Source organism: Phyllostomus discolor, chromosome 3 (assembly GCF_004126475.2).
Source record: "Phyllostomus discolor isolate MPI-MPIP mPhyDis1 chromosome 3, mPhyDis1.pri.v3, whole genome shotgun sequence".
In the NCBI taxonomy this organism is placed as follows: domain Eukaryota; kingdom Metazoa; phylum Chordata; class Mammalia; order Chiroptera; family Phyllostomidae; genus Phyllostomus; species Phyllostomus discolor.
Genome location: NC_040905.2, coordinates 12,546,511 through 12,571,002, shown reverse-complemented (window position 1 = coordinate 12,571,002; position 24,492 = coordinate 12,546,511). Strand labels below are relative to the sequence as shown.

At 50.3% G+C, this 24,492-nt stretch overlaps 1 protein-coding gene across 4 annotated transcripts in view; it reads right to left on the bottom strand.

Moving 5' to 3' along the window:
- The window catches only part of ADAMTS12 (ADAM metallopeptidase with thrombospondin type 1 motif 12), a 260,203-nt gene that overhangs the window by 167,275 nt on the left and 68,436 nt on the right, over positions 1-24,492 (bottom strand). For all 4 annotated transcript variants that reach the window (XM_028517194.2, XM_036020227.1, XM_036020229.1 and 1 more), the window contains exon 3: positions 13,661-13,793. In XM_028517194.2, coding sequence (XP_028372995.1) covers positions 13,661-13,793 — 133 coding nt within the window. The remainder of the gene's footprint in view (positions 1-13,660; positions 13,794-24,492) is intronic.

The following is a 24,492-nucleotide window of genomic DNA, read 5'->3' as shown; positions in this document are numbered from 1 at the left end:
TATCAATGCATTTCTGTATCAGCCTTGCTATGAGAAGGCGGGTGCCCTGAGGGTGCTGCCTGCTGGGTTCACTGGCACTGCCAACGCATCGGCAGATTGGGCGAAAGCACAGAGGCTGAGGTCCCTCACATTTCTACAGAAAAGGACAAATATGTTTAACAAAAATCGGCCCCAGGCCCTGGTGCGCTCAGGAAACGCTCCGCTGGCCGGTGAGTGAGCTGTGGACACCCCGCCCTGCTCCCTGGCAGCCCTGGACCCTGGCCCTCCCCAGAAGGAGGCCGGGTCCTCGTGTGCCTCGGGCTCCCTGAGGCTGGAGGAAGTTATTCCACCACCAGGGATGTTTACTGAAATAGTGCATTTCAGCTGCAAATCCACAGGCTGGAAAAGAAACAAGCAGGGGAGAGCGGAGTCAGGCACTGATATGAAAAGGCCGCTGTGAGGAAGGCGGGAGAGAGCCAGCTCCCCGCAGGGCCCTGCCGGCTGTGGGGCCAGACGCTTGCATCCGGGCCCTGGGCCGTGGGGGCCCCGCCTGTGAGAGTCAGCCACAGAGTGAGGGGGACGGAGTGGGTGTTCTGGGCTTCCAACCTCCCGACTCCGCCCTTTTCCCTCCAGGGGTCATGACCTTTGCACTCCAAGCCTCCTGCCCAGAGGCCCTCACGTGCTCAGGACACGAGTCTGCTCACGGGCATTTGGTGAGATCAGGCACCCCTGGAGCGCCCCTGCCCTGGCCGCACGCTCTTCAAGCCCCACCTCTTCCTGAGAGAAGGGCCGTGTCCCCGCCAGCAGGGCTTCTGGCCCCAGGCACACAGGCTCTTCCACAAAACCTGCTGTCACCCTGGCATGGGAAAGGCCACCTGCCCCGGAGGGCAGTCAGTAGAGGGAGGGAAGGCCAGTTAGAACAGGGAGGGAAAGACAGGATTTCCTGAACCACATGACTAACTGGGAACGCCAGGTATGGCTGGACAAGTCATGGAACATCTCACTCATGATAATCTCATTGATAGAGTATCTCATTACCCATGTGCCTGTGCATGGACACATACACACAGATCTGTAAATGTGCATACACACACGAAAATAGAAGTGCACACAATAGGAGATGTCCATATTAGCTCTGTGACGAGAATGCAATGATATTTTATATTCACATACCTGTATAGAGTTTCCAAGCGTTCTATGATGCAGCCATAACGTACACAATCACAAAAGGAGTTTAATGGGAGAATACCTGGCAGCCCACCGAGTGCCCAGGTAGATAGGTAAGAGATCCAGTGGGACCATGCTCTGCAGTCCTGTGAAGAACCAGGGGCATCGCCTGGGACTTTGGCAACTGGCAGGTCGGGCAGACCCTGTTTCTGAGCAAGCGGCCCAGTCTCCCACCGTTTCCCTCCACACGAAAGGAAGAGATGCTGGCAGTGGTGAGACCCATCACACTCAGTTCCGGGCAGCAGAGCGAGAGGGTTGAGAATCGGTGCTGTGTGTGTCTGGTGAGCGCGACGTGGGTGGAGAGGTGGGCAGGGGGAGGACCACGGAATCTGTCTGCTGTGTCTCCTTCCCTCCTGCTCTTGTACTGGTTCCTCTAGATGGTTAAAATATAGAGTTGAAACGCCTATTTTTATTTTTCTTATAAAACTTTCATTCATTAACTTAATCTGTAAAGGGATGAATAAAAATCTATCATTTTATTACTTTTTTAAGTGACAGACAAATAGACTAAACTCGGTGGGTGGTCTTCCAAAGGCCGGTCGGCTCCCACCCCTGGTCCACAGAAGCAAGAGTCAAATGGCAGAAGGGCCTTCACCCCCTCATCAGACGGCAGGGGCGCTCGGGGGGGGGGGGGGCCACTTCACACCGTGTCCCTCCCTGGTATGACTTCATGGACCCCACCGCTCCATCCTAACGAGTTTCTGTGTGACCCTTCGGCTCTGCTCATTCAGGGTAAACCAACTCTCTTCCAGAAGCTCTTCAGCAATGCAGAGGCGTCCGCCTCAGCAGAGACAGTCCCAGGGCTGAGCCCAGTGGTTAACAGCCCAGGAGTCAGACGGACCTGGTGCAGACAGCGGCTGGGGCCACGCCCTGTGCACATCCAGCCGGCGCTGTGATTGGCCAGAGGAACCCCAGGCCACTGGCGTTCCCTGAGCATTTGCCATCAGTGCCATTCCACAAGCCACCACTCCACACGTAGCCAAGGGGACTCGTCAGCAAGACGGCTGCTGCCTACCAGCCCCACATGAGGGCCCTTCACCCTCTCCAGCTCACACAGAACCTTGGCCACGCAAGGACCGTGCGTGCATCTAACAGGTGAAGACAGTGAGGCTCAGAGACTTTCAGAAACTTGTCTTCAGTCACAGAGCTCCTCAGTGCCAAGATTCACACCCAGATCCATATGACATATCAAAGCCTGGACCCTCGCACACACTCACACTGAGCTCTTCGCATCAGGATGTGTCTGGAAGATGGCTGAGCAGTCAGGGATGGACACAGCCCCTGAGCAGCGACCAGTGACCAGTAACCAAGCCACCAGAGGAAATGCAAAGGCCCCAGATTCCTCCTTTCTCTCCTCCACTCTGCAACCAACAGCTCTGTTCCCTGCTTCTCCTGGCAACTGGAGACCAACAGTCCTCGGTCTCTCCAGGGAAGCAGCCAGCACTATATAACCCCTGGGACTCTACGGTGAAAGCTGTCCCCGTGGGCAAAGAGGAACCCCAGGGGCTCTGCCTGAACTGCTCATAGTGCTTCTGGGTCAGCGGGGAGAACACGGCCCTGCAAAGCCCACCCTCAGAAGTTACGTCAGAAGACAGAAGCAGCGGCATCTGCCAGAAACCTCAGTTTCTTCTGACATCAATCATCCTGACACTTAGTCACCATATATTTTTGAATAGCAATGACAGACTTTACAAATTGTAACAATAGCAGCTCACAGGCATCACCCATTCAATTTACTATGCTAAAACACGTGTAGCTTGCCCTGGCTGGTGTGAATCGGTGGACTGAGTGCTGCCGGTCTGCAAACCAGAAGGTCACTGGTTCGATTCCCGGGGAAGGGCACATGCTGGGGGCATGCACGGGGCAACTGATCGATGTTTCTCTCCCTCTCTTTCCCCCTCCCTTCCCCCCATTTTATTTATTTAAAGTAAATTTTTTAAAAAGTGTAGCTTTTTTCATCCCTCACAACAGCCCAATCCCCCGACAGTGATTTTTCCGAGCCCAATTCCTGAGAGTGATTAATGAAGAAAGTGTGGGTGCTTACGTTCCGCGTTGGTGAGGGTGCGGAAAGGGGAAGCTGCTTGAGAGGAGGGAACCCCCAGAGAGGAAGGGGGCGGGGCCGGTGCCAAAAGGTGCAGGGAGGGGCTGGAGGGCACTTCCCTGGAAGACAGGTCGGGGGAGTGGGGGTGTCTGGCTGGGGCCAGGGGAGGACCCATGCCACCCTGACGGGGTCTGTAGCCCCTGGCCCCCCATTTCTACACCAGCATGTCTGATCTCCACCTTTCTGCAGGGTACCTGGACGATTCCTGCCCAAATCTCAAGTCTCTGGTAGGTTCTCTTGATTTCCAACTAACCGGAGACCTAATGAAATGGTTTCAATAGCCATAGTGACTCTGAAATCGTAACGACGGGCACCGAGCATTTACTGTCACATCCTCACAAGAACCCGTTCCTGCGGAAGAAACCCAGGCACCGAGGGGCGGAGCTATTTGCGCCGGGTCCTCTTTCTAAGGAGTAAATGAATGAACTAGTGAGCGACCACACTAACAGTCGAGCTCAGGGGTTCTCAGAACGCCCGCCTACATTAGAGCCATCCAGTGGGCAAGCACAGGCACTGGGCCCCACTCCCGGAGTGTCTGCCTCAGTCGGTCTGCGGTGGGGCCTGAGAACTTGCATTTCTGACAAGCCCCAGGGGATGCTGATGCTGCCGGCCAGGGAACCACACTTGGAGAACCCGTGGCCTGGCTGGGGGTCAGCAAGTTCTTTTTGGGAAAGGGCCAGAGAGTAAATGCTGTAAGCTTTGTGGATCAAGAGGTAAAATCAAAGGCGTTCTCTACGTACTCATATAACCATTTTAGAGGTAACCTTTTAAACACGTAAAAGTTCTCGGGCCATACCAACCTTAGTTCAGCCATACCAAGGTGGCAGGCTGCACTTGGCCTGTGGTCTAGCTTCTAGACTAATTCTGGTCTTGGTCCCTCCATGATCCTGCCCTCCCCCATTTTCTTGTTCTTCCTAAGGCAGCTGCTGTCTAGTGGCCAAGAAAGGAAAAGGCACTTGAGCTTCACGCTGCTGAGAGGGGGGCCCGTGTCCAGCACAGGCCACCCAGGGGCAGTGGTGGCACAAAGAAAGGAGAGCTCTTCCGGAGCTCGAGGGAAACCCGGTCACTCCGAACTGCAACGTCCCGTGTTGACACTTGGAGACGGAGCCATTCGTTTGACTTTCCAGGGCCAGAGAACATGAAAAGTTACCCGTTTCGTGTTCTTTCCTCTGGGAATAGACGATTCTTAACAGCTCTTACCAAATCGTCATGAGGGTAACGGACACATCCAAATTAATGTTGTCTGCTTCAAGAGCACACAATTCTTGGCATACCTTAGCGTACCCCAAAGGGAAAGATCTGGCACTGTGATTATTCTCTGTTTATCAGGGGTTCCCCGTCAGAGGGACCCACGCTCTGAATTTTTGAGTGTGTGGGCTTGGAAGTTTTGAAGCGTCCGCTGCTGCCCTTGGGATTATAAAGAGGGGAAGAAAGCACAGGCCTCCTGGCACAGAGGGACCCTTCCACCCCGCCCCCCCGGGTGTTCACAAAATCGGCGGTGTGCAGAAGTCTTCCCAATAACGGTGCTGTCGGGTTTTCCGGAGGTGAGCCCGCCTGAGGGTGAGCCTGACTGGGCCTTCCGCTGCCACCCCCTGACTCACTCGGGTTCCAGAGAACACGGCTCAGAGCCGGCCTCCAGGCTGCGGTCTGCTGGGGGACAACGAGGTGCGAGGTGCATGGTGCTGTCTGTATGACACACCCTGGGGGGCTGGGGGGGGGCGTTCTACATAATGGATCCGCCCAGCGTCAAAGGTCTCCTGCACAGTCAGAATGGGCTGTCAGCCTCTTCCCCTCAAGCTCCATCTGCACCAACGTTTGATGTCACACTCCATGGGTTGGAACTTGAAAGCTCAAGTGCGTGCCCCTCTCCTCCCTGACAGAAAGATGGCTAAGGAAGCGACAGAACAGAAGTACATTAAGCACTGCACACTCGTCCCCACTCCCTGCTGTCAGAGCCTGGCGGTGCTGCGGTCAGTGCTTCCCAACCTTTACCCGGAGGGCGCCCGAGGCTGGGAAGCAGAGGGCTACTGTAGAAGATCCCTGTGAGACCAGAGGGACTGCGCCCTTTGGGACGTCTTGCAGGATGGTGACGCTGCCAAAGGGTGGCCATTCCTCCTCCCGCACTAAGGTCCTCCCTCCCTTATTCAAAACCCTGAGGGTCCAATGTGTTACAGCTCAGAATTTCTGCAGTGCTAAAAGTAACCCGGAAAGTGGAATGGTGGTTGGCTGGGAGAGAAAGAACGGGGAACCATTTATCGGGTACGGAGCTTTAGTCTTGCAAGAGGCAAAGAGTCCACAACGTAAAAGCAGATGATGCTACTGAGCTGTCTACTTGAAAGTGGTTACGAGGGTAAATTCTGTGTTATGTGCACTTGGCCACATTTTTTAAAAAGCAGCCGGGATCACTGACTCTCTGTCATGAGCATCCCTAGCGGCAGCCAGTGCGGTGCCCAAGTCAAAGCTGTGGGTCTGCCCTGGCTGCTGTGGCTCAGTGGACTGAGCACCAGCCTGCGAACCAAAGGGTCACTGGTTCAATTCCCAGTCAGGGCACATGCCTGGGTTTTGGGCTCCGTCCCCAATGCCGGGTGTCAGAGAGGCAACAACACATTGATGTTTCTCTCCCTCTCTTTCTCCCTCCTTGCCCCTCTCTCTAAAAATAAATAAAATCTTAAAAAGAAAAACCTGTGGATCTACAACAAAATGTACACATAGTCTTGCCAACTAGGATAAAGTCATGAACACCCTTGAAGCAATGTGGGTCACATGTTTGCCGCCGAATGGGTTTGCCGAACACTAAAGTCCTAGGGGTTTTCAGAGTTCTGTGCCCTTGGATTTGCAGCTCAGGAGCTGTAAGCTCCCATGGACCCTGCCCTGCCCCACCCTAGTGGGAAATGTTCGTTGTCCAGGGTTTGCAGACGAGAAAACAGAAGCAGGAAGGAAGAGGAGGAGGAGGAAAATGGTCACTTGCCCAAGGTCAGCCATGTAGTCGGAATTCAAACCTGCCCAGCTCCCTTGCTGAGGCTCCACCTGGGCCCTGGCTATTGTGGACGCAGACACTGCCAACACACAAGGAAATCCTGAAGAAGCCCCTGGAAACTGGCTTCCCAGAGCACTCATCCCGGAGTGGGTGCAGGGGAAGGCGTGCGAGGTGGAGCCACCCAGGGACTCGATAAGGGCCTCTCCCCTTGCTAGGCCAGGACCTGCTCTCTCACCCGCCTCTGTTCATGTCATTCTCTGAGCCAGAACCAGGGGCAGGTGCCTCTGCTGTCCCCTGGGGCTGTGCTGTGATCTCCTGTTCCTGGGGCCTCAAGTGGGACCTCTCCAGCCCGGGAGCTTCTGATCCTCTTCTCCCCAGGCTAACAATGCTTTCCACTGGGACAGTACAGAAGGCACGCAAATTAAGTGTCTCGATTCTCTCAACAGTACTCGTCTCCCGCGTATTCCCGGGAGGAAGGAGAGCACGGGAGATCTGAAGCCTGGCCGAGCGAACAAGAAAACAGCAGCGGCTCTCATGTCTCGGGAGGTCAGCCGCCTGGTGCTTTGGCTAGGGTGCCCCTGTCGCAGATGCGCCGATGGGTCTGCGCCCCAGACCCGCAGGAGCGGCCGCCTGTCGTCAGCCCCGCCACACGAGCACCGTGGGAGCGTCGCTGTCGTCAGTGTTCACATCAGGCGCTGAACTGGCCGACCGGCGGGCAGTCCTCAGATCCTCAGCCTCGTGCTGATCCCAGGGGGAGAGCGCTGAAGGCCAAGGTCTGGGGCTCCAGAGGGGCTGCTGGGCAGGGCAGACGCCCAGCACCGTGCTCTCTGAGGGGGAGGGGGAGTGGCGAAGGGAGTCTTCATAGGAAACGAGCCCCGGACCCCTTTCTGTGTAAACTCAGCAGCGTTGCCCTCAGAAGTGGGCCGGGCCATGGGGTCGGTGCTGGCGAGCTGCTGGCAGGGTTGACACCCACGCTGTTCTTAGCACGACTCAGCAGCAGGGGACAGCCTTTGGTCCAGGGGCCTGGGCTCCCCCTTCTCAGTTACGTGAAACAAAGAACTCCTCTGTCAGCCCAGAGAATACGCTGGGCTCTCACCATGGTGTATTTAACGAGAATGGAAAGAGCTTCCATAAAATCCTGAGTCATCATCTCAGCTGAGCAAGCTCTCCTGGAGCCAACAGTGTGCAATGGGTGTGTTTAAAGATGCACACGCACCCCACCTAAACACACAGGCTACATATAAATGCATACAGAGACACACAAACACATGCAATGTACATAAACACACAAACCATATACTGTATGCAAATGCACGCCAATACACACGATACACATAAACACACAAAACCCAACACATATAAATAGACACACAGACACACAATACACATAAACACACAAACACACTCTATAAATGAAGATATACCTGATACACATAAACACATGAACACAGGCCACATATAAATGCACACACATACCAATACACACATGGACATACAAATGTACATTGTGCATCATATGCAAACCACATAAATGCATGCTCTACATATAATAAATACACACATAGACACACACACACATCCATACACACACACACACACACACACACACATCACTCGGGCTGAATGTACCTAAAACATGAGACCCTGAATTAGAACAGCCTCGCTGTTTGACTAAATCACTGAAATATATGCGGAGTCTTTAACTCAGCACCACGTCTCGGGAGAAACGTGTGCATGTGAGAGAGAAAGAGGAGACACAGAGAGAGCACGCGTGCCGTGCCCGGATAGGCAGGCCCTCTAACCTGGCCACAGCATCGTGGTCTCACCTCTGCCCCTTCCCGGACGTTGGGGAGCCTGGGTCCAGACACAGTTTCTGGACGGCCACTTCTTTCTCTCCATGCCCCGACTCACGAGAACAAGCCAGACGTGCCACGGATGAACTCGCGACCTGCAGTTCTGCTGCCTCAGCTTAAGGGCCCCCAACGTGCCGGCCCAGCTGGCCCCTGCATCAACGGCCTGTGCTCCTAAGTTTTGGGGATGGAGCTTGGGACGGGGCAAGGGTGTAAGGGGGGCAGGTGGCCTGCAGGGGGCAGCACGTGGGAGCCACACCTGGGGAAACCGGAGACATGGGTCAAGACCTTCACCTCTTACATGTGAGCACGGAGCGTGGCACTGGTGTGTACAAACCCACTTGACAGGTTTTAAACCACATTGGTATCCAGGAAGAATGCCAACACTGCTCTAAGTGCTGCAGAATAAAAACAGAACCAGGCTCAACAAACGAGAGCTTAAAAGGGGCCCATAAAGATCTTCCAACCCCTTCATCTCACTGATGAGGAAACAGACCAGGCTTTACATATAAGGGGGGACCCCAGAGAACTGTCCCGAATGTCCTCGTGTGTGCCCCGCTGGGGACAGGGAACAAGCACAGAACAACGGGTACAATGGGCTGCCCCCACTGATGCGACCTTGGCGCTGCCCCAGACAGGGTCTCCGTGGAGAGCAGGAGGTCAGGCAGGGCCAGAGCGCCGAGGGGCTAAGCAGACAGTGGCCGAGAGCCCACTCGGGGGAGGCAGGACGGTGGCAAGGGGTAAAAACAGCAGAGGCTCCAGCCCCAGCACACGCTCGTCGCCCCAGTAGCCTTTGCTTACAAAGCACCAATTCAAAGACAAAATCATTAAGAATGTCAAGGCGGCTACTGCCCAGCACCAAACCCCCAGCTCCTGGGGGGGGACCTGTGCAACCGCACCTGGCCCCTCACTGTGGAGCCAGCCCTGACGAACCCTTGCTGTGCGTACGCTCTTCTGCGGCTCCTGCAGCCTGACTCACTGCCCCCTAAGGATCTACGCCCAGCCCACGGCTCATCCCAGGGGGCCTTCTCTCAGTTTCCTGGTCACATCAGACTCCCCAGGTCAACCCTGGTGCAGCGTTCATCACAATGGCCATACACTGAAAGTAGTTGTTTCTGTTGGAGTCCCACTGCAGTGTATGGCCACGATGGCAGGGTCCCCCCTGGCACATTCAGAGCCGTGTCCCTTAGTGTCTGGCCCACAGGTAGCACCAAAGTAATATCCCCTGGAGGAAGGAAGGTCAATCAGCGACATACAAACCAATGTAAACAAAATTCTGAAACTTTCTAATCCTTGGCTTACTGGCCCAGAAAGCCCCCTGGGGACCCACATCTCTGCCTGTGGTGGACAGGATGTAGAGCATAAAGCACACCGGTAATTTCCTCAAATATGTGATCTCAAAATAATAAGCAAACGTCCTTCCCCGTAAAGAAACCATCTTACAGTGTTTCTGAGACTTCCAGCTGCTGTGCAGAAGGGACTGCGTGGGGGCGGGAACACTGGCTGCCCCGACCACGGCAGCGATCAGCCGTGGGACAAATGCATAGTGACCTTTCCTCGCTGCCAACACACGCCTGCCTGGCCTCAGCGGCTCAGAGGCCTCCTGGAGTGTGTGGTCACAGCCCAGGTCCGCTGGGTGTCCACTCACCCCCGCAGGGCCCTGCTGCAAACACACACGTGTTCGATGGACACTTACCAAACAACCAGTCCTGCGTCAGACGCTGGGCCTGACGCTGAGCATACGAGCATGAGTCCGCTGCTGGAACCACAAGCTCCACGGGACGATCGCAGGGAAGCTGGGATTCACTCCCTCAGTCACGCAGCATTTACCTGGCGCCCACTGCGGCAGGCTCCGCCCCAGGCAGCGGGGACACAGCAGGGAGCACAAGTGAGGGAGTGTCTGGCCTCACGAAGCTTACATTCTAGTGGGGGCACCGCAGATCATGAACCAGTAAAAAATAAATAGATAAAATCACATCCAGTAATAACAAGTGCTGTGGGGGAGGGGAGGGAGGAAACAAGGCAGGATAAACAGTTTACAAAGTGAGAGAGGAAAAGCTGTCCTGGATCATGGGCGAGAAAGGCGTCTTCGGGTGATTTGGGGCAGAGCCTGGAACAGCCCGGAGAACGAGTCAGACGGAAATCTGGGGCAGGGCCCTGGAGGCGGAGGGACCGAGGCAGCAGTGAGTGCAAAGGCCCTGCGGCGAGTCCCATCCAGGAACAGCCGGAGGCGGGGAAGGGTGGGGGCAAGTCCCAGGGGGGACAGGAGAAGGCACCGAGGAGCTGCATCAAAATGCAGAGTGAGCTTGGGAAGGGGGCACACCCGACCTCCTAGAGCCGCCCAGGGAGAGGAGGGACCCGCACCTCTGAAACGAGACTGTACGGATGCCAGAAGTGTGCCCGGCGGACTGGCGGAGAACGGGTCCTTCCCGCCCCCACAGGAAGCGGAAGACCCGGTGTGCTCTAGGCTCCCTCGGCAGTGCAGGCGCATAGCAGCGTGGCTGCAGCGCACCGCCCAGCCCCCGCCGAGGCCTCTGCTCCTGGGCACCGCACCTGGCACCGCACCTCACCAAGAGCACACACTTGCCCCTTCCTACCCCAGGGCTGTCTCAGGCCTCCATCCCTAGGTCCTGCCACGGCTGGAACCAGGTTCACCACCGCACCCCACTTCCCAGCACAGCTCCTGGCACAGAGGAGAGCGGGCTGAGTACATGCAAGTCACTTGCTTTCTCTTATCCATCCATCCGTCCATCTGCCCACCCATCCACCCCTCCTCCACCCACTTCTTTTTCCCAAAATAAGAATCTGCAGTAGTCATTTTCATCTGCCACCTCAGGCCGCAAGTCCCAACCACTGCCACATTCGGCCTCCTGTACATCCTCTTCTACAGCAAGGCCTCAGAGCAGACACTGAACTTCTTCAGGAAAGTGTGGGCATCCTAATGGGTTAAACTAGCTCCACGCAGCTAAAAGGTAAGTATATACTGCCAACCATATAGATTTTAAAAAAGTGTATTTAGTAGGTACCAAACAACAAATAAGCTACCAAAAGCATCAGAGATAGTTACCGTATTTTTAGGACTATAAGACGCAGCAGACCATAAGAAGCACCTAAGTTGTAGAGGAGGAAAATAGGGAAAAAATTTTGAAGCAAAAAATGTGGTAAAGTATTTAATAACCTGTGACCCCACTCCACCACAACCACTCCCCACCCCACATACACACACCCAGCCAGGTAAGCTACATTTGGACTATAAGACGCACCCACCCCCCTTCCTCCCAAATTTGGCCGGGGTGCAAGGGGCAGGGAGGTGGAGTGCATCTTATAGTCTGAAAAATACGGTAAGTTCAGCACAGATAAGCTCATTTTTCAGTTCCTACCTGGCCAGGAGCTCTACCAGGCCTTGGAGGCACACCCGTGGGTCAGCAGATATGATCCCTGCCCTTGGTGAGCTGTCTGCCCAGAGGACACGGGCTGCTGTTCACAGCAGAGCCTGTGGCAGGGGAGTAGCTGGTGTCATGAGTGACGGGAGAGGCGTCTCATGCAGACCGAGGGGCTGCCACCAAGGCTTTCTAAAGGAAGCCGTGCGTGAGTCCTGAAGGGACGTCAGGCAGTAAAGCGCAGTGAGAGAATGAGTTTCAGGCAGAAGGAACCTAAGCAAGCGCACGGGCCGGAGGAAATAAGTAACATTTCCCCTGAGGGATAACGACCGGTTCAGGATGGCACCGGCTGCATTTGGAGCGGCAAGAGGTGAAACTAGAGAAACACACAGAGAGAAGCTTCCTCAAACGTATTAAACACCAGGGCGCACTGACGGGCTTTCAGCAAGGGCAAGACAGGATCTGATTTGTGTTCTAGAAATCTTGCCCTGACTTCTCATGGGAAAGATCAAGGGCAGGGAGACTAGTTAGGGGGTTTGCAATGAGCCAAGTGAGAAGCTGTGATGCTGAAGCACCGCTTTGCTCTGGGAAAGGCCGACAGCGTAGAGAAGTATTTGGAAGGCAGAATGGACAGGGCCTGGGGACGCGGGTTGACGGCAGACATGGATGAATGAAGAAAAACCACACCAGGAGTTTGTTTGCCACACAGAGCTTTGAAGCTAGAGGCTGAGTTATTTATGTTTTAGGGGCAATAACATCACTGTCCTGGCAGGGCCACTGGTGGCTCCGAGGATGAGCACAAGATGCAAAGGAAAGATCAGACAGTTATCTCGGGTCTCTGAAGACAGCAGGAGGAAGCCAGAGGTTGGTCAGAATAGGATAAGCCTCTTCCTGTCTCCACCCAAGGCACAGCAAAGACCCAGGGCAAAGCTAGGAGCTAGTACTCATTAAGATACCTTGTCCATTTCCCCACAGTTATGGGAAGTGCAACAGATCTTAGATAGCCAACAACTCAGATAACATGGCTCCAGAATTAGAGTTGTCTGTCCAGCAAGAGAACCACCTTAGGCTTGAAACTGGTCCTCTGCTCAGATGGACCCAAATCCCCTTTGCACCTGGCATGCACGCCCCAGCGTTCCCTGTCCTTCCAATGTTTCCCGCACTTCAATGCAGTCCTGGCCACTCAGACAGCACGTGCTCAGCACCAGGCATCCTGGGGGAGGTAACCTGAGCAGATCCCATGCCTCCCAGGGCAGCTGCTTCCTGCTCCCAGGGCAGCTGCTTCCTGTTTGGGGATGGAAACCTATGGGCCTGAAATGATGAAGGCGCAAAGGTGACGACTGTCAAGAGCTGAGGAAATGCACAGGGGGGAGTTACCATGGGAGGTCTGGGGCATGAATAAAGACTCTTGACTGGATGAGTGGGTGTCTCGCAGCTACTGAGCAACTGTGCTGAGGCGTCTGGTGCTCTGGGTTCCTGTAGTCTTGGTCTCGGAGTTTACTAAGCCAGCGATTTTCAACCTTTTTCATCTCATGGCACATATCAAGTGATTACTAAGATCCTGCTAAATATATCTATTTACTAAAGAGACTAAAGATATCTGTGATACTGAGATAAAGCTATGCTAAGATACTAAAATATATCTAGTTTTTGCCGATGTGAAAAACAACAGGTATAATTTTGATTTTCGCACAGTGGACGGCTATTGTTGTGTTGGCTGTTGTCATTTTTCTATTTGACAATCTAAGGGAAAGAGGTCAGTGCCCCTGACTACACAGTCAGGTGGTGCATATTTTAAATATGCTTGTGGCTCACCAGTGTGCTGCGGCACAGTAGTTGAAAATCACTATTTTACGAGACGTGTGTGAACAAAATTCACAGTGCAAAGACCGGCCCGGGATGTGTGTGATCGGAGGAGGTGTCACGGAAGTGGAAGGGGCAAGGATGTGGCCACGGCCTTTACCCCTCCTGATAAGAGTACAGAGACTTACAGAGAGCTGAAGTGATGTGTCCAAGGGTGCGTAGATTTGGGCAACAGAATGGGGAGGAGATAACAGGCTGAGTAAGAAAAGGTCATGCTGAGATAGAGCGACAATAGACCAGAACAAACTCCTCCACCAGTGAGAGGAGTGGGGAGCCGCAGTACCCTTCAGTCCGCAGGCCGGCTCCTCCCTCCGCCTCTTGTAAATGACGTGTGGGTGGTGCTCTCCCTCGGCCCGGGGGTGCTCTTTGACAGGCTCGATAAAGAAGTCTCCGTGTGGCAGATGAAAAAGTCCAGTCTGTAAATACATGCAATATAAAGGTTTGTTTGAATCAATTCTATACGCAAAGAAAATTAGCAAGTGAAAAATATACAGATCTTGATGATCCCTGAAGCTCCTAAGACCAGTGCTTTCATAGCTGCCGTCTGACCTCACGGAAGAGCTACACAGGAGTAACTTAATGAAAAGTCTCCATAGTTATTAAATGTTTACGGGTCAGGGATCCCTTTGAGACTCTAATGAAAAACGTGCACGTATACACGTCTATCCAAATTGTAGCACATGGTTTTTCAGGTTCATGGGTCTCCCTCCCCCCAACAAACCCATAGTTGGATATCCATAAATTTTAAATTAAGAGCCAATGCTTCCTGGCTGCCCTATTAGAGAGTTGATACCTGTATTCCATATTCCACAGACAGCTTTGTGGAACATTTATTTACCTGTACAAGGGATGGGGGGGGATGCAATTATCTTCTGGAGGGCAGGCCCCTTGTAGTACAAGCTTCCCCTGCTAGGTGAGTGTTCTAGGAACCCATCAGTATCAGTGCACCAGCTGGACTTGTTGTGAGAGGCTGCATTCAGCTTCAGGGAATTTTTTTCAGACTCTTTCAACGTTTGCCCATTTCATGACGGGTGATTTATGAGTGCACCTGCCCACACTGAGTGTTCAGAAGTTTCTGACGAAAAATGCATAACCCTCATGTCCCACCCTCCCTATTCACCTGGTCTTGCCCCCAGAGACCAAAAAAAAGAATTCTACCACTTTTTTTGTTTCCCCAGATTAAAAAAGTCCTCAAAGGGAAACCTTTTTCTGATGTGGAAAAGGCAAAACAAAAAGTGTCAGAAGGACTGAAAGACATCAAAATCGATGAGTTACAAAACAGTTTTGAGCAGTGGGAAAAACGTCACAATAGGTGTATCGCATCGAATGGAGAGTACTTTGAAGGTGACCGAAGTTTAAACATGTAAGAATAAATACACAATTTTTTATAAATAAGTTCCGAGTTTTTGGAACTTATTTATAAAAAAATAAGGAGGGAGATGTCCCTCTCCTTTGTGGGTAGCCCAGCTAGCTGTTCACACAGCGGTTTGACCTGAAGTGTTTAGTTCCACTCTGGTTTCAAGGAAACAAAGAACTGTAACACCACGTCCCCAGTCTGACACTGGGTTTCCAGTGGCCACCGTGGCAAGGCCTCTGTCAGTTTCGCGGGAGAAGCGGGACCCACATTTCACAGACTCGGGCATTTGCGACATACCGGAGAACGCTGGCCAGGGAGCAGCTCTTTTTGGAAGTGTTAAATCCTACAGCTCTCACCCTGGCTGGCGTAGCTCAGTGGATTGAGGGTGGGCTGCGAACCAAAGTGTCACAGGTTCGATTCCCAGTCAGGGCACATGCCTGGGTTACAGGCCACGACCCTCAGCAACCACACATTGATGTTTCTCTCTCTCTTTCTCCCTCCTTTCCCTCCCTAAAAATAAATAAATAAAATCTTTTTTAAAAAATCCTATGGCTCTTTTTTCTCTTGAGAAAAATTTCTTAGTGCCCATGTGAGATGCTCAGAAAACTACTTTGCTAATGGCCGCCTAGGATGGACTTAACTCTGGGGGTCTGAATTCTGTATCAATGAATAAATAGCACTTGCCCTAGACCACCTGCCAGAGGCATCGTATTGAGGCGATCAGAAACTCAGACTCCAGGATTAAAATAAGTTCAAATCCGAGCTCCCCCATTTATTTATTAACTCTGATCTTGGGCAAATGACTTGCTTGGTTTCAGCTTTCTCAGCTGATAAATGGAGATTAATGAAGGGTTGCTTCGAAGATTAAATGCATTAATACATGCAAAGCTCTTAGGAAAAGGCCTGGCTCATAGTCTCATCCGTCACAGGCTCTTTCCAGATCTCAGATGTTCTACCATTTCATTGTATTAGGGCCTCCAGAGTCAACATAGCTGTTCAATAAATTTCAATTTTGCAAAATTAAACCTGGAAACACTGGGGATCTGGGACACTGTGAAAAGACTCCAAAATTCAAGGCCGTCCTCTTCCCGCCCCCCTGCCCCCACCCACCCAATACTTCAGCAAGCCAGGGCTGCTCTGCTCTGCAGAGGAGTCTGAGCACCAGCTGAGCAGCCCCCCGTCAGGAGAAAAGAGGGGTCCCATGAAAGGAGGCTGCCCCCCACTGGGCAGCCCTGCACTGGGGGTCTTTCCTAAATGTTTGCATCGTTGCACCAGTAATACCACCAGATCTTAACATAAATCTCCGCAGTTGATTTCCCGTTTTTATGACTAACTTTACAATATCTTTAACAAGGAGAATAGAAAAAAAAAGGAATACTTTACTGGGGGTCATAACAACGGCTCTGTGACCGTGAACTGGCGGCCCAGCCGGTAAAATGGGGGTGATGCCTCCTACCTCACAGGGCCGTTAGGAGAACCAAGCGAGCCCAAGCCTGCGCCAACTGCTTTGCAAAGGAAGGGTGGTAACGTGCTAACTGCCAACTCTAACAGTAGTTCTACCTGACTTCAGATTCGCTGAATTTCTCGAGAGGCATCTTTTCTCAGTATCATCCTCCGAGGACAAACCTCTGGGACGGGAAGAATCAACACGGTCCAGACCACAGTAAAATAGCCGGAAAGAGACTCTGGCGGCGCTGAGCCTCGGTTCGATTCCACTCTGGGACCACGGCTGGGGCCACGTGGAGAAAGCGTGCCTGTGGCTAATGAAGTTCATTTGCTCCACAGAAACAAGGTAGAAGGCAAGAAGCCCCGAGGGGTGGCTGGTTTGGGGTCTCTTTGTGACACAGCCACGTAGAATATATAGAAGGTTTGGATATATTACTTGCTGTCAATTCAATGGTTTGAGAGGAAACACGTGTTTTAGCTAGGAAAAAAACGTTAAGGATACTAAGCAATAGACACAGATACAGTGTGATGTTCTGGAGATATTTATTAGGAAGCACGATTGCAGCTGAGGTACTCTCAAAATCCATTCTGTTGCTGATATGCAGTCATCAGCCTGTGCAATTACAGCGCTAATCAGCTGTCCACCGGTGAGCCCCTGAAAGCAGGGAAGAGAGGCGCACGGTCAGAGAATGTGGAGCGGGAGGAAGACAGAGAGGAAAAGAACAAGCACACCAGAAAAAAGAGCAGGGGAAGAGAATACCAGGAACCCTGAGACAGGGGAGAGTGGAGGGAACGAAAGTAGAGCAGGAAAAAGAGGCAGGAGAGGGAGAGCAAGACACGCACTTCTTTCAAACCCACGAAGTAGGAAGTTGGAAACTACGTGCAATAAACACAGTCAACGGTAGGAATACGGGGTGAAATATGTCCGTACTCGGTAGACAAACCAACTGGGTTAATCAGACCTTTTTTGTTAAAAAAAAGGTTTAAAGCTGTAATAAGAAAACTTCTCAAGCTGCCCTAGGGGGGCGATCTCCGTGCCCCACCACCCCAGACAGCCCCCGTGCGGGTACTGGGACAGGCGGGCGGTCAGGAGGCCCCACGCTGAAGGGGGCGGTCCTGCTGATTCGGCTGCTCCAGGCTCTTCTACTGCCTCCACTGCCTCTTCTCAGTTGCTCACGTAACTTCGCAGCACACAGGGACAGGAAAGACAATGTCTGAAAAGCAGGCCTCTAACGGGGTGATTCTGAATGCGGATGCCAGCCACAGGGAGACGGTAACACCATAAGCTTTGCGAGGCTTTTGTGCAGTCAAACTCACTCTTTCAAAAGCCCTTCTAAACCCTAAAAAACAGGGAAATTATTTTTAACTCAGTATTTTATGGATGTTTGACTTGCCAAGATATTTGTGTTTAATTATATTTAAATGACACTGTAGAACTGTCCTTTGTCTGCTTTTGAAATTTAGGTACATGAAAATAAAGTGTGTGCTTATTGGACAGAACACATTCATGTTTATTTGACAGGGCTTATGATTGAATATTATTATTCTAAATAATTTAAAAGGTTTTTTCTGTCTGTGCCTTTTATTTCATAGCATATTGTGGGTCTTGGCTATAATTCGCTGGATTCAAAATATTCCTTATGGGAAAATATGACCTTACTTATTACCATGTTCAGAAACACTTAGTTGTGTGATAAACTACCCAAATTGCTATATACTAAAATGCACTGTTAAAAGGAGACAACTGAAAGCAAAACAGTATATGTGAAGTCAGCAACATAACAGCTCCCCTCACCTCTACCAAAGATGCTCAGAATCTGTGAATACGTCAGCTTGCATGGCCAAGGGGACTAAAATTGCAGATGGATTTAGGGTCACTAATCATCTGACCTTGGGATGGGAGATTAGCCTGGATTATCCAGGTGGGCCTGCTGTGACCAAAGGATTATTACAGGTGGAAGAGGGAGGCAGAGAGAACTGGAGAAATGGCAGTGGGGAAAAGACTTGGCCCCATGCTGCTGGCTTTGAAGACAGAGAAATGGGGCCATAAGCCACGAAAGTGACCCCTAGAAGCCAGAAAAAGTAAGGAAATGGTTTACTCTCCAATCCCCAGAAGAAATGCAGCACAGCTGACCCGTGATTTCGTGCTGAGACCCACGTCAAGCCATGGATCTCCAGACTGTCAGACAGTGAATCTGTGTCCGTTTCGACCACACAGCTTGTCTTGGGGTGATTTGTTAGAGCGACGGCAGGAAACTGATTCAATACGGTTCCATACGTCAAGGGCAAGAGGAGAGACAGTAGCAGCTAGAACTGGGGCACTGACACTAAATAACAGAAGATTGCCTCAGCTGGGATGAAACCTAGTATCTAGCCCTGGGGTGGATGGAAAGGGCTAACTTTGCTCCCTGGAAATTCAGCTACAGACGAAAACATTTGAAAGAACTTAAAATGAGGCCATTGTTTTCACCTTAAAACAGTTGCAGTGTTGTGAGTTCATCTCAGCCCCTAGCATTTTTTTTTTTGCCAAATTAGCACAAGGAAAATGTCAGATTTGTTAAGGTTGAAATACAATTCTCTCTAGTTGTCTTTCTAGAAATCTCAATATAGGATCAGGGACTTGGAGGTGGGAGGCAAGAGGTGAGAGGAATGGCTGGAAGGAAACAATTAGGAGATGCAGCTGGAAAGTGACAGTTGTAATACCTGCCCTGCCTTCTTCCTATGGGCACAGCGAAGGGCAAATAAAACTACTCGAATCTGTAAGTAACACACATGTTCGCCCCTCTGTCATTCTCAGCTTAGTAACCACAGCCATTCATTTTGCTGCAAGTCACAGTGAAGCTTCACTAACAGTTTTCTTTCTCAGGCTTGGGGAAGGTGGGTGGTGGCTTTACTGATGTTGCGACAGTCCATCTGACAAAGTCTCCTCTACGGAAAGCATGAGCTCACGGTTCTAAACAGGCTTCATTTCAAAGGTTCCAAAGAGACCTTCCCGGAACTGTCTGTTTGACCTCGAGGGCACAAAGGAGGAAATGGCCTCATGTGCTGGGTCCTGGTGGCTTCCAACCAGGAAACAAATATAGGAGAATTTGGAATCTGTGGGAAGCCAGACGCCCCATTCATATCAAGTGCCAACCTTCCAGGAGCCTCCTGGGAAACTGTGGGGACGATGCTGGATCCTTTCTCACTCTTAGCTCATGTCTAACTTCTATGCTGTTTGCGGGGAGGGGCCTGTGACTCAGCTTCTCCCAGGAAACTCCAGATAAGTCCAGCTTTTATTGATTCTACGTCCACAGCTTTTACTGGGGCTTTGTGGCAATGTAAGAATGTGTTAAAAGTGTTTCTCCAACTGCCTGGAATACACAATACATTCAGAGAAGCACAGGGGTCTAATGAGAGTCAGCTCTGCCGCAGACCCGGCGGCGGGGGGGGGGGGCGGGGGTGACTGACATGGCATTTCACGGCTCCTGCCCTTCAGTTCCGCCCTCCCCCAGACACACGTACACTTCTGACGTCGTCTTCTAGAAACTCCTACCCTGGCTGAAAGAACAAAAGTGCAAAGAGCTCCCAACCTAGCACTCGCTATCCATCCGACCGCCTTTATTTTTCCTCGTAGCACAGATTACATACTGTCCATAGGCATGTACTGGCCAGTTAAATCCTACCTAATGTCACTCTCCACAGCGGAATGCCCATCCCATGACAGGAGAAGTTTTTATCTACTTGATTCAGTGCTTTATCTCCGCTGCTTAGAATACGGCGGCCCAGTGCATGCTAGGGCTCCCCTTGCGCCTGTTCAGTGATGGATGTTCAGTGGTTGATGTTGAAAACTGATAATTAGATCTTTATTGCTCTGGCTTCAAGTAGACAAGAAATCTGTCTCCTGGAAAAGAATTCAAATGCCTGGAAGGAGTATCTGAACCAAGTGTCCCAGCCTGTGAGTGAGGGGGGTCTCGGTCCTTTCCTGGGAGCGGAATTGGAGACACACGAGAGAAAAGCGAAGTCAGGGCCTCGGTGCCCGAGTGCAGGACGTTCACCAGGACGGTCACGGGCCCGTGCTAACACGGTCACTCCCCTTCCTTGTTTTCTTGCATATTCTAAATCTCCTAAAGGGGTGCATTTTTATTATGACAACTTGTAACTAAACAAGAAATATGCATTCAACCAAAATAGGTACAAAAGGGGCTTCATAAGGAGTTTATAAAAAGCTGAACAGACTGAAAAATCAACAGCTCTTCCAGGATCCATAAGAAAGGAACAGCTGACCCCTGGCCTGGAGAGACAGGCGGCGGGGAGGGGGGTGGACAGACACAGGGGAACGGCCTACCAGAGCACAAGCTCGGTGGGGGGGGGGGGGGGGGGGAGGGGGCACAGGGGGGTGGGGCAGAGCTAGGGAGGAAAGCCCACCTGTGACTGACGAGCCCCCGAGGACTCGGTGCGGACCACTCTGAGAGTTAACTCCGGCAGGACCCTACAGTAACGTGAGGTTTACCTCCAGGAGCTTGGCCAAGTGCCCACAGTAAATACCAGAGAAAACCCCCCTGGTGCTTCCATCGGGGGAGGGCAGAAAGAACTGTTTTAAAACACACAAGTTCTTTTTTCTTAACAAGGCCTGCTTCGAGGGGACTAGCTAACCAGAGCCTAGCGGACCTGGGGAAAGACAATACCCGACTCTGAACAGCTCTAGCCGTCCACGTGGGAGGAAGGGAGGCACCCAGCTCCAGCCCAGCCCAGCCACCCCGTTCCACCTCAGGGGAGAAAAGAGCAGAAACACTGGTGAAGTTCACGGTCCGGATTACAGAACACTTGCTTCTCTTTCTCCTCCCCCTCACCACGGCAGTACTAAAGGCCTGGCGACTGCAGGTCCTTTGACTTGGTACAAATGTCCACCTTTCAGGAAAATATTACCCCCCAAAATACTAACTGTATGAAGACATGGGTATGTTCACTGGCTTGACTGTAGTAATCATTTCACTCTGCATATAAAACATACACAATTTTTCTTTAAAACAATCACAAGGCATATCAAAATGCAAATAACACAATTTAAAGAGCAAGCATCAAACCCAGACATGGCAGGAATGTTGGAATTATCAGACCAGGAATTTTAAACTACAGTTAATATGTGAAGAACTTTAGTAAATAATTTCGACAACCTGCAAGAACAGGTGGGCAGTGTGAGCAGAGAGATGGAAATCCTAAGAAAGAACCAAAAAGAAACGCTAGACATCAAAAACACCAGCAGCAAGGAGGAATGCCTTTGATGGGATTATTAGTAGATTGGACACAGCTGAAGAAAAAACTCCGCGCTTGAGGATATAGCAATAGGAACCTCTAAAACTAAAAATGAAAGAGAACAAAGACTGGAAAAAAAAGAACAAAATATTCCAAAAATTATTGGGACGACTATAAAAGCTGTAACATACACATAATGGGAATACCAGAGACAGAAGAAAAAGAAAGAAAAGGACAGAAGAAATATTTGAAACAATAACGACCAGGAATTTCCCCAACTTAACGTCAGACACTAAATCATAGATCCAGGAAGCTCAGAGAACACCGTGGAGGATTGAAAAAACCCCTACAGCTCAGCATGTCAGAAAACATTTGACAAAGACTCTCTACAAAAAAACCATTACAGCTAACGTCATACTTAATGAGAAATTCGATGCTTCCTGCTAAGATCAGACATAAGGCACGTGTGTCTTCTCTCACCACCACTTTTCAACATCCCACTCAAAGTTCCAGTTAATGCCGAAAGAAAGCAAAAAAGAAAGAGGGGGGGGAGGGAGGGAGGGAGGAAGGAAGGGAGGAAGATTGGTTAAGAAGGAAGAGATAAAATTTTCTTTGTTTGCAGATGACAGGATTGTATAGATAGAAAATCCAAAAGAATCAACAAAAACTAACTCCTAAAACTCCCAAGCAATTATAGCAAGGTTGTACGATACTCGTTTATATACAAAAGTTAACCACTTTATCTTATATACCAGCAAAATCAAGTGGAATTTGAAATAAAAAATGCAATACCATTTATATTAGCACCCCTCAAAATGAAATACGTAGGTATAAATTTAACAAAATATATATATATATATATATATATATATGAACTATATGAGAAAAAACTACAAAACTCCGATGAATGGAATCCAAGAAGAAATGGAGATGTAGTCCGTGTCCATACACAGGAACACTCAATATTATCAAGACGTCTGTTCTTCCCCTCCAGCCCTAAAGATTCAGTGCAATCTCACTCAAAATATGAGCAAATTCTCTTGTGGGTATTGATGAACTGATTGTCAAGTGTATTTAAAGAGGCGGAAGACCTGGAATAGCCAACACAACAATGAAGGAGAAGAACAGAGTCAGAGGATTGACACCACCGAACTTCAAGACTTATCCCTAGCTGGCGTAGCTCAGTGGATTGAGCGTGGGCTGCGAACCAAAGCGTTGCAGGTTCAATTCCCAGTCAGGGCACATACCTGGGTTGCAGGCCATGGCCCCCAGCAACCGCACATTGATGTTTCTCTCTCTCTCTCTTTCTCCCTCCCTTCCCTCTCTAAAAATAAATAAACTCTTAAAAAAAACCAAGCATTTAAAAAAAAGACTTACTACAAAGCTACAGTAACCAAGACTGTGGTGCCAGCAGAAGAACAGGCAGACAGATCAATGGAACAAGACAAGGAGCCCAGAAACAGACCTACGGACAGTCAGCTGCTCTTTGACAATGCAGCAAAGGTAACAACACAGCACATGGTGCTGCTTGACCTAGAGACTGCACACACTTCACAAAAACTGATTCAAAATGGATCATGGACCCAAATGTAAAATGCAATATTATAAAACTCTTAGAAGATAACATAGGAGAAAACACAAATTACCTCGGGTATGGCAATGACTTCTTAGATATAACACAAAGGCATGCTATGCTCCATTAAAGAAATCATTAATAAGCTGGACTTCATGGTAATGAGAAACTTCTGCTCTGCAAATCAAGTACATGAGAAGACAAGCCACAGACTGGGAGAGAATATTTGCAAAGGACTCATCTGATGAAGAACTGTTACCCACAATAAACAGAGAACTCTTCAAATGCAACAGTAAGAAAGCAGACAATCCAGCTGAATAACGGGCCAAAGACCTGAACGGACACCGCACCAAAGAAGGGAGCTACAGATGTCCCATAAGCATACAAAAAGATGTACCATATCACGTGTCATTAGGGAAATGCCACTATACTTACTAGGATGACCAAAATCTGGATAATGGATTCAATATGTTTACAGACAAACAGTGTAAGTGATCTTTATGGGGCTGCTTTCTTTCTGCCATCACTCAGTACAAAACACAGGCTGCCACATTCAGGTGAGACGGTGGCAGGAATTGGAAGAGTTGAAAGGAGAGTAAGCTCAGGTGATTCAGAAAGACAGACGTGAAAAGAACAGTGTTCGGGAGTTTCTTGTGTAAAGATGGTATACAAAACAACCTAAACTTGTATTTCTACCACCAAATATTAAGTCATCATCAGTCAGCATTCAGGACTTCATCAGACTAATGTTATACCCAAACTGCGTTCTAAATCACGTGGCTTCAAGAGGCACACGTCCAACTGCATCCCCCTGGGTCAGGCATCCTTGGCTGCCTGGCTGACATCTTGCACTGCATAGCTCTCTCCAGGAATGAGTTTAATGAATGTGAATTTGGGTTTTCCCTCTCGTTTTCAGCAGCATTTCAAAAGTTCCTGGAAGTCACCCGGCAGGACTAATATTACCAGGGAATCTCAGTGGTAAGATGGCAGACATTTCCAGGTAAAAACAGACATGTGCCTTCATCTCTCTTCTTCTTCTGCCTTTGTCACTTTTACCGAGAATACTGTGGTGGTAGCTATAGAAATGCAGCTGCAAAAACACGTCTAGAAACAGCAAGAGTTTTCTGGGATTAAGTGACCAGCATCCCCATTGCCACAGACATGGGTTCTTGGGGGCATTTAGTCTCTCAGACTTCATGCTCTCAAGTTATGAGATGAAAAGTGTCAATTTAGAGATGCAATAGATTCACATTTTTAAAAACCTGAATCAGTACTTAAAACTCTTCCTGCAGAGAAAAGCCCAGACCCAATAGCTTCACTGGTAAATTCTATCAAATATTTAAGGAAGAAGTAATGCCAATCTTACACAAACTCTTTGAGGAGACAGAATAGAAGGTAAAGTTTCCCCATCTTTTCGGAAGCCGTATGACCATGACATCAAAGTCACTAAAGACATCACAAAAAAAAAACTACAGACCAATATTTCTTATAAATATAGATGTAA